The sequence below is a fragment of the Talpa occidentalis genome, unplaced genomic scaffold (assembly GCF_014898055.3).
Source record: "Talpa occidentalis isolate TD23 unplaced genomic scaffold, MPIMG_talOcc4v2.1 talOcc4.6, whole genome shotgun sequence".
NCBI lineage: Eukaryota > Metazoa > Chordata > Mammalia > Eulipotyphla > Talpidae > Talpa > Talpa occidentalis.
In genome coordinates this window covers 66,837,644-66,854,370 of record NW_023604972.1, presented here as the reverse complement: position 1 = coordinate 66,854,370, position 16,727 = coordinate 66,837,644, and the positions used below count along the sequence as shown (strand labels likewise).

At 39.1% G+C, this 16,727-nt stretch overlaps 1 protein-coding gene across 2 annotated transcripts in view; it reads right to left on the bottom strand.

Moving 5' to 3' along the window:
- Positions 1-16,727, bottom strand: part of EPB41L4A (erythrocyte membrane protein band 4.1 like 4A) — a 442,728-nt gene that overhangs the window by 198,022 nt on the left and 227,979 nt on the right. For both annotated transcript variants that reach the window (XM_054688039.1, XM_054688040.1), the window contains exons 10-11: positions 5,586-5,677; positions 4,168-4,245 (exon numbers count right to left, since the gene is read on the bottom strand). In XM_054688039.1, coding sequence (XP_054544014.1) covers positions 4,168-4,245; positions 5,586-5,677 — 170 coding nt within the window. The remainder of the gene's footprint in view (positions 1-4,167; positions 4,246-5,585; positions 5,678-16,727) is intronic.

The window sequence follows — 16,727 nt, the reverse complement described above, 5'->3', positions numbered from 1 at the left end:
AGATCTTTCAGAGAGAGAAAGGATTTTTTAAAGGAATTAGGTTTAGATTTATGTATGTAGAATGATGGGTTAGAAATAAGAGGATGCTCATCAATTTTCAGCCCTACAACTAATTAATAAAGGTATTATGCTGGGCCCAGTACATATAGGCGATGATTCTAGGTGAATCAACAAGCCTCTGTGTTGCACTTACACAACATGGAGGGAACCAACTCCCAAAGGACTGCTCAGCGTGGTTCTACTCTGACCCCAGCCCTGGCACAACCACCTCACCACTGCCAAACTAAGTGCACAAATTTAAAGCAGGCCTAAAACCCCAAATAAAGGGCTATTTCTCCAAGGAGTCTGTGAAGATTCAAGATGACAAGCTTCCCTTGGGGAGGGGTTAATCTACTCAAGTCATTTTTCCAATAAATTGTGAAATTTCATTTGTTGGGTTTCAGTGAAAATTTCTCTTACTAAATATTCCACAGTTGGTGATTCTGAGCCAATAAATAACCCTGGTTTTCACACAGAAATATAGAATTTAGGCACAGAAAAAATGCATTTCTACTGTTGAGTGAGAGTGCCCTTGGGAGACGGGTGGGGAACATGGTTTGTGCTACCATGGGATTAAAACTTTCTATGTCTAGTCCTAGTTACCACAAAGAACAGCCATCTATGTGAGGAAAGAAGGGCTTTTAATGGCTACAAATCCCATTTATGCTATATTTATAGCATATATATTGTTGTATATCCAAGACATTGAGACAAAATAAAGTTGCATTCATAAGTGCCTCTATGAAAGTTTCCCCTCTGCAGGGTAAGTGATTATGAGGCTTTTTTGCCCTCTCACCATTAGGATTAATGATGGTCCCAAATGCATGCCTGATGGCAGGCACCTGGAGTAGGGTGTGGGCCTACGTAGGTGAAGAACAGAATGAGAGCAGAGAACAATGAAGTAATAGAGTGAAAGAGAAAATGAGCAGAAGAGAAAGAACGGGACCACAAGAGAACGCCGGAGAGCCCAGGAAGAGTTAAAATTCACTGGGAGCTGGGAGGCAATCCTGTTTCCATGATCAGCCACTTTCCTGCCTTCAAACGTGGGCACATGCACCCATTCTGTGCTGAGTGGCACTGCACTCCTTCAGTCTCAAAGTGAGAACACAATCAGCAGTCAGAGGGCTGAGGAAAAAGAATAAGAGTAGAAACACCTGGATTCAAACCCAGGCTCTGTTACTTACTGGTTATGAGCATTTAGTTCAGTTACTTTGCTTTTGGGGATTCACATTTCTCATATGCATATATGAGGATATGATATCATTTTTGGTGATATCATGCAACTCATGCAAAGGATATTCTCATGAGAATTTGGAGTCTCTTCCATACTTTAAGAAAATGAAAAGCTCTTGTGACTAGATACTCTGAGAAGGTCATCAGGATTTGGGAGTGTAGAGTTTTCAGGTCTAATTCTCATTTCTGGAGTATAAGTTCTATACAACCCATCTGTTCATCAAAACCAGGAGTGAACTTCTCCAAAGAAGACATACAGATGGCCAACAGGCACATGAAAAAATGCTCATCATTTATTATTATGAAAGTTCAAATTAAAACCACGAGATGCCACCTCCTACTTTGAGAATGGCCCATATAAAAAAACAAACAACAAATGTCAATAAGGGTATGGGGAAAATGGAACCCTCTTATATTGTTGGTGGGTAGGGATGTAGACTGGTCTGGGCCCTGTGAAAAACAGTATGGAAGTTTCTCAAAACACTGGAAATAGTTATTCTACTCCTAGGAATCTATCTGAAGAATGCAACACTAATTCAAAGAGAGATATGCATCCCTATATTCACTGCAGCACTACTTACAATAACTAAGTTATAGAAATAATCTAAATGCCTAATGACAGATGAATAAAGATGTGTGTGTGTGTGTGTGTGTGTGTGTGTGTGTAGGAATACTACTCAGTTCTAAATAAGATGAAATCTTGCCATTTTCAAAAATATGGATAGAATTGGAGTGGATTATACAAAGCAAAATAAGTCAGAAGGAACTAAATACTGGATGATGTCTCTTAATGTATGAGACATGTAAGAATGTAATGAAATAAACAAAGGAACAGAAAAAACTAAACCGAAGCAAAACTATGACTGCAGAATTGAGTCTCCAAGAAGGGGAGGGTGGGGCTAAGGAGTAAAGAGGGGAGGGGCCATTGGACTACAGGGGAGGACTACAGGTGCTTTAGCAGAGGTTAAGGTATAGTTTGGTAACATACATCTGAAGAGATAAGAACCTATACTCCTACATCATTGTAGGATAAATGGAAGTTATCAGGTTTTATCCACCCTCCCACCATTAGCATCAATAATCGACACTTGTGGTCTTATATGTGTGCCTGGTGGAGGCATCTGGAGTATACTGTGGGAGTGCATGAGTGGGCGCACCTGAGCCTGAGTGGAGAGACCAAGCATATAAGGGCGGGGGCAGCAGAGACCAGAGAGACCAGCAAGCCCAGAAAGAGTGACGAGTCACAGGATGAGGAGGGGTCCTCCTGGACCCGAGGCCCCTGCCTGCCTTGCCCTGGTTGCCTCACTACAACTGGTATAGAAAGAGCATTAAAAGTCTGAAAAAGCCATTGAGGGCTCCAGGACTCTCCTTTACCTATCTGCCTGGATTCATAGAAAACCTGTTTTGTGCCTTGCTGTCCCTACAATATACACAGTATTGTAAACTAATGTTATCTCAATAGAAAAATAATACAAAAAAAACAAAAAAAGAAATGGGAATAGACACTAAAAAAAAAATCACACACACACAGGAGTCAATCAACAAGTAAAGGCAAGGTTAATTTTTAAGGGGCTCAGAGAAAGAATTATAAGTGTATAACATGATTTAGTCACAGGTTAAATCAATTTTTATTTGACATTACTGGTCTTTGATAATAAAACAACAAAAAAATGAAAGAATTATCTGTGTATAACAAATTTTTTAGTCACAAGTTAAATCAATTTTTATTTCACATTGTTGGTCTCTGATAACAAGGACCAACGAATAAGGACCAATGAATGAGATTGCTGATTTCAGCTCAGTCTTTCCCCACAAATTAAATTTTAATTTTCTGAAAGGATTGGTGGTCACATAACATTAAATAGGTCTATTTTTTCCCATAAGTAATGACTAAGTTTTCTAAAAGACTAATGACTAAAAAGCATTGGCTTTTGAATTAGGCTGCTACCATATGGACATCACTTCTCTGCTTTCTAGTTGAGTTATCTTGAAAAGTAACTTGGCCTCTCTGAGCCTCATATTTTTTTTTTAAATATTTCCCAGTTTTTTGAACTTTTTTTTTAATATTTATTTATTATTTATACAAGCACTGGGTACAGTCAGAAGCACGGGAGGGTGAGAGAATTCACCAGAGCCAGAGCGGGGAGCAGAGCAGGCAGAAGGACCCAAGTACACTGCTGAGGGGAGCAGCGGGCGGCAGGAGAGGTCTGTGCGCCATGTGGGACCCTCCTCCGGTGGCCGGGGAGCAGCCGGGGATCAAACCGGCACTGCAGAGGCTGCAGGCAGCTTTGCAACCCAGCCCTCAACCGCTGAGCCACCGGGGAGGCCCTGAGCCTCATATTAATGAGGATAATATTACAGAAGGCTGTGGTGCTAAAATGAAGCAGTAAATGGAAAACATTCAGAACTGTTTAATAAAATTGAGACACAACTGTTAGCAATATGCTATGAAGGCTTCATGGGGTAGGAGACAAGATTTGATCATGTATGTGCGCGCATGTGTGTGTGTGTTACAACAAGGGATCAACTGATCCCCTCACTAGATTGTGATCTAAGAACACAACTGCTACTCAGAAAACCTACTTTGTTCCATAATTACAATATAACCGGAAATAATTGTATAAAAGTGAATTTCTGAAAACAAGCTCTATTACATTCTAAAAACCCTCAAATTTAATACAGCTAATGCAAACATAAAATATATTTATGCATGGAAAATCATTTTTGCCAAAAAAGTTTTAATAAACTAATATGCTTATAAAATACATTGACACTGTGGAAAATAAGAAAAAATTAAACCACAAACTTTAATGTGCATGTATGTGGACAACTGATTTAAATATTTATTCACAAACACACATACATATACCCCCGCCAAGGAAAAACATCATTTACCTATACCGGTGCTTATAACTCATGGAGCCAAACTTGCTGAGTTTTCTTGACAACGAGTTTGATTCATTTTCTGGCATTCTAATGAATTTTTAAAAGAAAATTAGATAAAACCTTATAAATACAGATACTTATGTAACACTTAAACAAAAGCTACGTAGAAATTATAATAGTGCAATACTATTAAACAATTGGTTAAAATACAATTTTTCTAAATATTGACAGAAAACAATCAGTTGTTTTAAGCTAATATTTGAAAGACAACTACACACTAAGATTTTATGTAGGCATAATATCAAAATACTCATACTTTCTGAAAACCGTTATATATTCTTTAATTATGAGTCAATTTACTTTGTCTATTTAAATTATCTTGGGAATTTTATCGTTATGTTGATGCTAAGGTTCTCAAGGCAGTTAATCATATCTGATAAGGTGGTTCATTCTTCTTTGTACAGTATATATTCCAGCATGGGGAACCTTCAACAGACACTCTCTAGGGTGCTCCTTGCCCAGCCCCCCAGACTTTCAGGACACATCCTTCTGCTAACGCAAACTGTATAAATGACACTGGACATTTTATAAGAATATTTCTTCAATATCATGCTATTTAGGGAAATTGTTCTATACAGATAAAATAGGAATAATTAATAAATAACTTGGTTTTAAATTAAAAAATAAAATAAAATGTAATGTATTGCCTTATAAAAATTTAATTTAATCTCTACACCATAAGGACATGAAATAAACAAAAAGTCTCCCTACCTTTCAATGATGAATTCTCTATCCTCAGCTTTACCTGACCTCCCAGGAGCACATAATACTGTTACCAGTTCCCCATTCATCCTGGCAAATTCAACCCTCATTCCTCATTCAACCCACACAGTCTCATGGTTACTCTTCATACTCATACTCTTCCCCTTCAAATTGCTGGGAAAGTCCCAAAAGTTCAGTCCTTGACTTTCTGCTTCTCTCATCACTTTTTCCATAAAGAGGTAACTTTAACACCTCCTAAATTTACATGGCCATCCCTGGTCTTCCAGGGAGCTTGTAACACCCTACTGCGTGCTTCACATCTCTGTTTACAAGGCATTTCTGTTAACAGGCATTTCAAGTTTAGCATGTCCACAGCAGAACACATAATTTCTATCAGCACCAAAGCTGGACTTTTTACATAAGCCTAAAAATAAATTACCTGTGACCCTTTCTTATAGTATGAGCAAAGAAGGTGTGCGTGCATGTGTGTGTGTGTGTGTGCATACATGTGTATGTGTTTGTATTAATACAATCCAGAGAATTAGATTACTGAAAAATTTAATGAAAGAGAAATACTTCTAAATTTCTACTTGGAGAAAACTCCTATTTTAAAAACAAATATAATTTTCACTTATTTGGAGAACAAAGCATTCATATCAACATACCTAAAAAATGTATGATGTTCTACACTACACTTCCAGAGATGCTTGCAGGCAGTTTTACTTCGAGCTTCAAAAAAGAATGAAGTTTCGTTGCACTGAGAGAGAGAGAAAAGTATCACTGACCACACATTCATCAGACAAGAGCCACCCTCTAGGTACCAAAAATTCAAATAAACAGAGAGATCACTGTTAACACATAAAACAAAGGATAATTATCTCTTGGCAACTATTTTTGGAGGGTTACTTGAAACCACCCTCAATTAATTAAAATTACAAAATATAAGTTCTGTTTAATCTTAGCACTATCACCTTTATTACTGACTTCTGCATCAGCCATGACTATGGATAACCAGGGTAATGAAACTTAAGTATTGCAAATGTTTCCAAAATAAGTGGACAGCAAAAACAAAAATCACAGGGAGGGAATGAGGGAAGGAGGGAAGGAGGGAAGGGGAGGGGAGGGGAGGGGAGGGGAGGGGAGGGGAGGGGAGGGGAGGGGAGGGAAGGGAAGGGAGGGGAGGGGAGGGAAGGAAGGGGAAGGGAGGGAGGGAAGGGGAGGGAAGGGGAGGGAAGGGAGGGAGGGAAGGGAAGGAAGGGGAGGGAGGGAAGGAAGGGGAGGGAGGGAGGGAGGGAGGGAGGAAGGAAGGAAGGAAGGAAGGGAAGGAAGGAAGGAAGGAAGGAAGGAAGGAAGGAAGGAAGGAAGGAAGGAGGGAAGGAGGGGGAGGAGGGAGGGAGGGAGGAGGGGGAGGGAGGGGGGGGAGGGAGGAGGGAAGGAAGGAGGAAGGAAGGAAGGAAGGAAGGAAGGAAGGAAGGAAGGAAGGAAGGAAGGGAAGAAAGGAAGGAAAGAAAGGAAGGAAGGAAGGAAGGAAGGAAGGGAAGGAAGGAAGGGAAGGAAGGATGAAGGAAAGGAAGAAGGAAAGAAGGAAGGAAGGAAGGGAGGAAGGAAGGAAGGGAGGAAGGAAGGGGGGAAGGAAGAGAGGGAGGAAGGGAGGGAGGAAGGGAGGGAGGAAGGAAGGGAGGGAGGAAGGGAGGAAGGAAGGGAGGAAGGAAGGGAGGAAGGAAGGGAGGAAGGAAGGGAGGAAGGGAAGAAAGAAATCCTGAAGAAATAGGAGATATCCATAAACCCAGTTCTTAACTGTACTACTTTCAGAATGTACAGGCTATACTTAAAATAACTGACCACCCATAGCAGTATAATTCAGGAAAATTCTGTAACATCTCTGCTATTGAGCTTTTCCATTCTTTATTCACCTAATTGAGTGAATTAAATTAAATGATAGGCCAATGTAAATTTTCACATAATAGATGTACAATGAATTTTAACTTATTTTAATCCTATAATTACTCAATTCTCTGTACCTAGTACATAGGAAATAAAGGTAATCAGTAATAATTCTCATTTTGCAGGTCTTTAAGTGACTGAATAGGTAACTAAGCAAAACATAACATGATCCTAAATTAATAAACCACAAGATCTGTGAAGTTAAATAATTTTAACTGAGTTTTAAATAAAAACTGAACAAGTTTCAAGCGTAGAAACACCCTAGAATAAGGTTTATAGATTCATAAACACAAAATTATCAGTGAAGAGGAATAATTACAATGATTCCTCCCTCGCCACCCCCATTTTTTTTTAACAAAGTCAGAACATTTATATGCATAAAATGTCTCCCAAGTCTCTCTGGAATGAGGCTGCCCAATTTAGGTATTCATTTGTAACATGAAAGAATATGAAACTGAGCCCATATACCCTACTACAATCAGGTGAGCTGCAATTCCAAACTGTAAAGTGGAGAAAGAAACCCAGAGGCCTCCCCAGGGGCCTCCCCAAGGGCCTCCCTGGTGGCCCATCGGTTGAGCACTTGGCTGCAAAGCTGCCTGCAGCCTCTGCAGTGCTGGTTCGATCCCCGGCCACCCGCGAGGGTCCCACATGGTGTGCGCACAGACCTTTCCTGCTGTGCCCACTGCTCCCGCAGCAGTGTATTTTGTCAGTCTGTCTGTTCTGCTCCCTACTCTGGCTCTGGTGACTTCTCTCACTCTCCCACGCTTCTGACTGTAACCAGTGCTTGTATAAATAAATAAATAATTCAAAAAAAAAAAAAGGAAAAAAAAACCCAGGGTTATTCCCTGGCTTAATGCTAAGCACATACTAAAATATAGCAAGTGGAAAAGACTTCAGACTTGGATGGTTAGGGACTGGATATAAATTCAGATTAATTTTGAGTTTTGAGATGTCCATGGAATAGAAAGCTAAACATAGCCCAGTAGCTCATTCAACTTACTGGTAGGGAGCTGAGGGGTATCTGTCACACAGAGGATTTCACCTAAGTGTAAGGGAGATTGTTTGGGGAGAATAGATCAGGATGAATCCCAAGGAGGGTGCCTGGAAAGGTGATGTGAGAAAGGTCAAATGAACCATACAGCAGTGATGTCAAAGAGGCTGGGAGGAACATGGGATGCTTATATGACCTGAAAAGGTCAAATCAGATTTGAAATGTCTGTCAGAATGTCCACCGTTTCATGGTGAGAAATTTTCATTGACTTTCATGAAAGGGTAGTATTTACAAAATTAAGACAAGGGAAAGAAAGACAATGAAATTAGAATGTTTTCCTCAAAAGCAAAATAAAGTGGGGGGAGGGTGTGGAAGGAGATGCAGAGGAAATCACAGAAAGTCCTTGGTGTGGAGTGGGAAGGTCAAACTTCCTGTCGAGAGGTGGGGTGTTATGGGGATATTTCCTTTTCCTTTACTTTTTCTTAACTCATAATATACACAAATGGCACAAAAGTCAAAAGTCACCAAAGTGGCTACACAATAACTGAAATCTGCCTCCCACCAGAGGCAACCTGCTCACCTCCTCAGAGGCAACCTCTGTTAAGAGTTTCTTATATAAAAATGGACATTTTAAGGTCTCTGGACTATCCAGAAAGAAAACTCACAGGTCAGTTATTATTTTTTTTTTCATTTGCAAGATTGGGATAAGCTATTAAGATAAAGCTAGCACAGTACAGGCCACCCCTGCCCTCCCCAGCTACTATCTCCCTGAACCCGTTCACGACCACCTCTCTGTGCCTTCATCACAGAAGCACAAAGTGCTGCCCAGGGCACACTGGGCAGCGCACCAGCCAGAAATGGTAGCTGCTGATGACCTGTGATACAGACACTTCACATTTTAGCTAGAGCATTCAGAAAGGAGGAACTTAGGCACCTAAATAAAAAATCTTATTTAATTCCCTATACTCCAGATTGCCAAAGTAAAAAAGAAGCAAAAAAGCATGCATTCTCAAAAATGAAGTAAATCTGGGCCCCCCTGGTGGCGCAAGGGGTTAAGACACAAACTATGAAGCTGTATGCAGCCACTGTAGTACAAGTTCAATCCCCGGCCAGCCAGAGAGTAACCCACAAGGCACAGCAGAACTCTCCTGCCTCGTCTGCTGCTCCCCTCAGCAGTGTAATTCGATCAATCCTCCTGTTCTGTTCCCCATTCTGTCTCTAGTGAATCCTCTCACCCCCCCGCATCTCTGGCCTGTACCCCAGTTCTTGTATGCATACATAAATAAATCTTTAAAAAAATGAAGTAAATCTGTAAACCTCAAATTGTTCTTGGACCAGTGTTAACTTTATCCTTCACATAAATGTGTTTACTCTTTTACATTCAGTTTAGAGACTTCATCATAGGTTACCCAATTTTCAAATATTTTTTTAAACTACCATCACATAATTAAAGAATTCCAGGTATTTAAAATCCAACCTGAAGTGGTTTTTCTCCATATCCTTTGGTACAAATATGCTAGAAGGACAAAAGAAGTTCCTGAAGCCCTCCTAATTACTTCTGCCATGGACAAGTGACAAGTATGAACTCATTCTCCATTTGCATAGCACTATAACACCACTGCCTGTTTTTATCCCATTGTAAGCAGAATGGTCCAGACAAAAAAGGGGGTTAACATAAGTAAAAAGAGAGCCAGATTTTCTGAATGGATTCTGTGTACTTTTGCCACTCACAGTAACTGCTGGAATGAATATAACTGATGTGGCATTTCAAGTGTCTCTTTCTTTATGTTACTCTTCTGATAAATCTTTTCCAAACATATAGTGCAAATTAACACCTTTTCACCCATTCATACAGTGATGAGCAGCTACTTAATTTAAGAAGTTCATTCAACCTACTGCTAAAAGGCATTCAATGCTTGCTTTTGGCAAAAAATATTAAAACACTTCTATTCAATGCCTAAAGCGAAGCTATTGTCTGAATCTATTTCTTTCTTTTTTTTATATTTATAAACTGACTGAGCTTAAATCAGCATTCAGATATCATGTGGGGGCTTTATGACTCCATGGAACTCTAAAAAATTTGGCTCAAATTCCTAATTCCATCATTTGCAAGAATTCAGGACCTATGTATCAACATTCCCAACATAATTCCATCTGAATTTCTCAATGTCTTTTCCCATCTTTACTATGTTTTTCTTTGCAAGCTTGAAATAAATCTAGTTTATTATGGCTTTTCAAAAGTATACTTGGATCACGGAGGGGCTCATTCTGCAAGCTGATCAGCAATTTACTCTCCTTGTGCCTCCTCAAACCTCTCCACCTGTCCCAACTCTATGTTCTCTACACCTAATCCTCCTTGTCACACATAATCCTATACTAGTAGGCTCCTTCCTGTTTCTATTTTGGAAAAAGCCATGACTAGACAATCTATCTTCCACAGCCTTCTTGGAATTAGGAGGATGAGCATTTTCTCAATCCTATTACAGTCATGCATTGCTTAACAACAGGGACACACTGTGAGAAATGCATCATTAGACGATTTTATCTTTACATGAATGTTTTAGAGTACACTTACACAAACCTTGACAGTAACTATTACTACCAAACTAGCCTCCATAGCATAGCCTATTGGGGCCACTGCCATATACATGTTCCATCACTGACCAAAACATCATTCATGGCTATATCGCTAAATTTTACAACTGGCTCACCTCTGAAGTCACTAGAAGTAACCCAAAGTACGCTGCATAGGTCAAATATTTAAAAGTAAAAGAGATTAGTATTTCTAGTAATATTAAGGTTCAATCTGTATATAAGTACCTAAAAAAACCAACAGCACAGATATATATAGAAGTGGAGAAGCTAAAAAGAAATGTGAAGATTACAAATCTAAAGTATTGTGGTTTTTTTTTTTTTTTTTACATCAATCTCTGCAGTACTTATATTTACTCAACACTTGTTAACTTTAGACCTTGGGGAATTAAACTGATTAAGATAACCGGTGTTTCCTTAATTTAATTGATCAAAAAAACCAAAATCATCAGAGAGCAGATAGCAAATGATTGATACAACTTAACTATTGATAAAGCAAAAGAAGCCAAGTTGAGGAACTGAAAAATTGCATTCTTCAACTGAATATAGATATCAAAGACATATCTAAATTTTTTAAGTTTTGAGAAGTTTTATCATCATAAATGGTGAGATTGAAGATTTCAGTTTTAAAAACTGAACTATGTTTGTATATGCGACAGCACACACAATTTTTGCCTTAGTGACTTTTCCTATGTTTTCCTGTTGTTCTCTGTTTCTAGGTATCCTGAATTCAAATCTGGCTAAAGAATTCAGAGTGAGTCTTTTTTTTTTTTTTAAGATTTTATTATTTATTTATTTATACAAGTACTGGGTACAGTCAGAAGCGCGGGAGGGTGAGAGAATTCACCAGAGCCAGAACAGGGAGCAGAGCAGGCAGAAGGACCAAAGTACACTGCTGAGGGGAGCAGCGGGCAGCAGTGGGTGGCAGGAGAGGTCTGCACGCCATGTGGAACCCTCCTCCGGTGGCCAGGGAGCAGCCGGGGAATGAACTGGCGCTGCAGAGGCTGCGGGCAGCTTCGCAACCCAGCGCTCAACCGCTGTGCCACCAGGAAGGCCCCAGAGTGAGTCTTGAAACAAAAAAAAGACCAAAAGTTGCCAATCATGGAAAGGGAAGAAATTTGAAAATAAAGAAATTTGAAAATACTGAGTAAAATATTATCTTATTCTTTTAGTTTTTGTCTGACATAATGCTCCCCAAAGAGTGTTTCTTACAATATTATTTTCTCGTATTGGCTTAAAAGGGTTCTATGATCAAGAAATTTGTGAAGCACTGTGCTAAACACTTAGATCTTTTACTACGCTAACGTGCACTGTGAATCTACCAGTGCAAATGATTAAGGTAACTGGTGTTTCCTTAATTTAATTGATCAAAAAACATTTTTTCAACCAAGTATCTTTTAAGTATTGCAGTACAGAAAACATTGCAGCACACTTAAACCCCCCTCTACACATGCACCAGTATTTTATTTAAAAGTTCTTCTTAAGATGTATGTAATAGTTTGAATCAAAACACACTGCATTTCAACAGAACACTTAGAGAACAAAACTAATTTCCATTCATGTATATATTATGTTATTCTAAAAGAACAAAAGTTGCTAAAATCTTCCAGTACTCTTTGTCAGCTGTGTGGATTATACCAAAAATGTATACTACATGTGAAAAATGATTTTACCTATTTTATAGGTAATTGGTTGTTGAACAATTGTATTAACACTAATTCTAAGAAATATAAATTATATAGTTGTAAAGGAGAAAATGTGAGTCAAAACATTAGAGAATAATCTATATTGTGTTTCAATAAACTTTGAAAATTATTGTGTTCATTCTGCTTCCTATTTGAAGAAATTTACAAACCTAGGGGTTTCACTTGGTTTACTTTTATTACTGTTGTTTTTATTCTATCTTTCCCTCATTTGCTGTTTAGAGAAATTATAGCATTTACTAAAGTGACATTTCTCTCTTATACTTGCAGATATAATTTTAATGATAATAATCAAATTACCAATCTTACAAATATTATTTTTTCATAATATTACTAAGCTCATTAAAATGAAAAGCACATCTGCATCTTAATTATAGAGAAAGTCAAGAAACAAACTAGCAAGTAAAAGAAAGAAAAAGTATTGGACCTAAGAGACACAGTTTCCCCTGGGCGCCTCTTCCTGCCTTGGCACAAACCACTCACCACTAAGACTCATGAGCAACCAAGAACAAGGGTGCTGCCTCAATCCTTTTTTTTTTTAGATTTATTTATTTATTTATTTATTTATTTATTTATTTATTTATTTATTTATTTATTTATTTATTTATACAAGCACTGGGTACAGTCAGAAGTGCGGGAGGGTGAGAGAATTCACCAGAGCCAGAGCTGGGAACAGAACAGGCAGACTGACGAAATACACTGCTGAGGGGAGCAGTGGGCGTGGCAGGAGAGGTCTGTGGCACCATGTGGGACCCTCGCAGAGGCTGGGGGCAGCTTCACAGCCCAGCGCTCAACCGCTGTGCCATCAGGGGAGGCCCACTGCCTCAATCCTTTCTTGCGCAAAACTTCAGGAGCTCCCAAGTGGCAGGAGGCCAAGACAGACATGATTCAAGTACAGGAACTGGTGCCTATTACAAGTCAAATTTTGGACTAGGCCTGTTCAACCTCAAAACCTGATAAAATATTCTCATAGTCACTTTATAGCTAAGGAAGTACAGGTCAGTGTTGTTCAGTGAGCAGTCCAAAGTGAGAGACATGAACTTAAATATGCTGCTTGACCACAGGTCTAGTAATCCATCACAGAATTTGAAAATTTCTAACTATCATGTGGCATCAGGATCCAAATATTACTAACAGTTTAACCCATACTTACAAATACTTGGGGAAAATATCAAATACATAGTTTCAATAACCTCATATATTGTAGGTGGAAATAAAATGGCATAAAAACTATAGGTGAATGTGGGGAGGGAGGAATAAAGCAATATTTAACAAAGCTACATATAAACTTAGCCTATGACTGAGCAATTCAACTACTAGGAATTTACCCCAGATGCAAAATGCAGAAAAGTTGCTGATTGAATAAAAATCTATAATTGCAAACTACTTAAAACTACCCAAATGCCCCAGCATAAAAGATTGAATAAAGTATGGTACATACACTCAATGGAGTACCACATAGCTGTGCAGAAGGAGAAAACACTCAATTACAGAGAGATTTCTAGTAACTAGTTCTAAAAGAAAGAAAAGTGTAAGAGCATATATAGTATACTACCATTTAGGTAAGAAAGGAGAAAATAAAAATATATATGCTTATCTTAACAAAAAGAAACAGAGAGAATAAAACACACAACAATAAAGTGGTTACCATAAGGAAGTGTGGGAGGACAGAACTGAAGGGACATGGGAGATACTGATACTTCTCTGAATATGATGTTTAGACAGTGTTTACTTTTGGAAGCATGTTCATCTTCCATGTCTTCAAAAAATCTAATCACATAAATGAGAATGTGAAGGGAAACCTAGAACTGAAAGCAAACTGAAACTGTAAACTGAACTTTATTTGAAATAAATACCATAAACACAGTGACAGGATAGGGGAGGAGGAGGAGAGGCCTATCCAAGTAATATAGACCACTGTGTTTTACTATGTGCCCTCCATCTGGGTGAGGTGATATATGTGAGTGAAAGAATTGCAACTAATTGTCAATTTTGGTGGTTTGACAAAAGCAATTCTGAAACAATTTTTGAGATATATTCTGCAACTTAGCAAGCAAGTTAATGTGTTGCTCTTGCTGGAAGTCAGATTCTCACCCCCAAATGAAGATATATAAATATTAAATGAGGAAAGGAAGAACTCTACAGGGCTAGGCAGAACTCAGAGGCATGGTATGAACTCCTGATTTCTAAAACATGTCTAAGTGTGTGTAGGAGGGCACATATACATACACGTGTACTTATATTGATGTCTGTATGCATGTGTATATTCCTTAGCTCTGTCCACTGAAACTATCAAGAAGCAAAGTGATCCCTGTAGCAATGACCACACATAGTAATCAGATCTTGACCATTCCTCACTACTAAAATGAGTCAGGGTTCTTTGAAGGAATGGCTAATACTAGAGTAGGGACAAGATAGGTACAAGAAGCACCTAAAGAACCAGAAATGAAGAAAGTGTGAAAAAATGAGAGAAGCAGGTCACAGGAGACAGATTAAAGGACTCTCCCTACCCATATCAAGGTGAACTTGACACTAAATAGTTAGGCACAGTAAAGTATTGTAGACCAGTGGGGAAAACAGGAATTCATAAGTCTGTCCTGATTACAGAGAAATAAATAACATGGAGAGAAGGTGGGGCCCCTGCTCACAGCCAACGGCTGACTGACAAATGTGGGGGAGCTGTAAAATCAGCATTTTGCAAGCATGAGAGTGAAAAATTGGGTCAGTCAAGAATCTTCAGTAAATGTCAGATCTATAGGGACATCGTCACATGGAACTTCAGATTTGAATTGACTTAAAGTATCTCCTCACAAATTACTTAATAGTTGCAAGAGAAAAAACAACCACCATAATTATAGAGTGGAGAAATCTGCAACCCTCTGACTGGTCATCAAACTAACAACTAACGAGAGACAGATAGCCGCCATGACCTCCAGATGTGACACGTTGAGAAGGACACAACATCACCAATGCAGCTTTCCAGCTGAGAACGTAAAACTTCAGTCGAATCACAAGGAAGTATCAGACAAATATGAAATGAAAAGTGGAATAGAACTGCATTCTTCAAAAATTCTGAAGAAGTGGGGTAGAATTTAATCAAAAATATCAATGTCATGAAAAAAATACTGTAAAATTTTCCAGATTAAAGGAAGTTAATTGAATTCCATTCTAGAAGGGGAAACATTATAAAGGATATTAGGTCAACCAACAAAACTGGAATATAGAAAGTGGATGATAAAAGTATTAAGTTAATATAAATTTAAGTTAATAACTCCTGTGGTGACAGCTGATAAGCTGAAATATTTAGAGACACATGAAACTTACAGAATCTGTGTGTGTGTGAGCTGTGTGTTGAGACAGAGTAAACACAAATGAAAATGGAGAGTACAATGTATACATATGAAACAACAGGTTCTTTGTAATATTGTAAACTTTGCAAACTGGGGATTGTTTTTAAATGATATTTTTCTAAATCTATAGTCCTATAGATTTAGATGTGGGATAACTTATGTACATGAGACTTCTATGGCTTGTTGACAAACAGTAAGAACTCCTGGCCATCGTCACTTCCCGTGTACTCTCGCAGAGGAGGCCAGAAAGTTCAGCCAAGTGGTTCTAATTACTCATGGCCAGAGTTGCCAAGAACCTTTTGGTTCTACATCCTGTCACACTGGTAATTTAGCTGAGATTAGTTTCATGACGCATTAGCACAGCATTATTTATTCATTTAGTCAACAAATGTATTTACTGCCTGCCAATATATGTGTGTGCTGCCAGGGATTGTACTATCTGTCTTTTGAGGACACCAAGAAATTTGGGTATGATCTTAAACTCCCTATTTCTCACAAAAACACTTAATCTCGGGCCTCCCCGGTGGCGCAGCTGTTGAGCGCTGGGTTGCAAAGCTGCCTGCAGCCTCTGCAGCGCCGGTTCGATCCCCGGCTGCTCCCCGGTCACCGGAGGAGGGTCCCACATGGTGCGCAGAACTCTCCTGCCGCCCGCTGCTCCCCTCAGCAGTGTACTTCGGTCCTTCTGCCTGCTCTGCTCCCCGCTCTGGCTCTGGTAAATTCTCTCACCCTCCTGCGCTTCTGACTGTACCCAGTGCTTGTATAAATAAATAAAAATAAATCTTTGAAAAAAAAAAAAAACTCAATCTTAAAAAAAAAAAAACACTTAATCTCTCACCAATCAGAAGCAAGTTTCCTCCTAAATACCTCCCAAATCCCCCCATTTCTCTCTATCCATGTGGTAACCACCTCTCCTCATTCCCTTCATCAGCACGTGGTCTCCTAAATTGTCTGCCTCTGTTCTCATCTCCATGTTCCACCTGCATCCAGACAGCTCTTTCTGAAATACAAATCTGACGTGCTGACGTGGGTTCCCCACCAGTCTTCTGTCCACTAACCAATATGAGACCCAGCATGCACTTACAGGTCAGAGAGGCCCACTCCTAAGAAAAATAAGACAGAACCAGTACACTGGGGTAACCTGGCTTCCCACAGGCTGCCTACCCCATCAGTAGGCTGGATTGATGGGAGACATGGAAACCAACCCTCACTCCATTTGACATTCGCAGC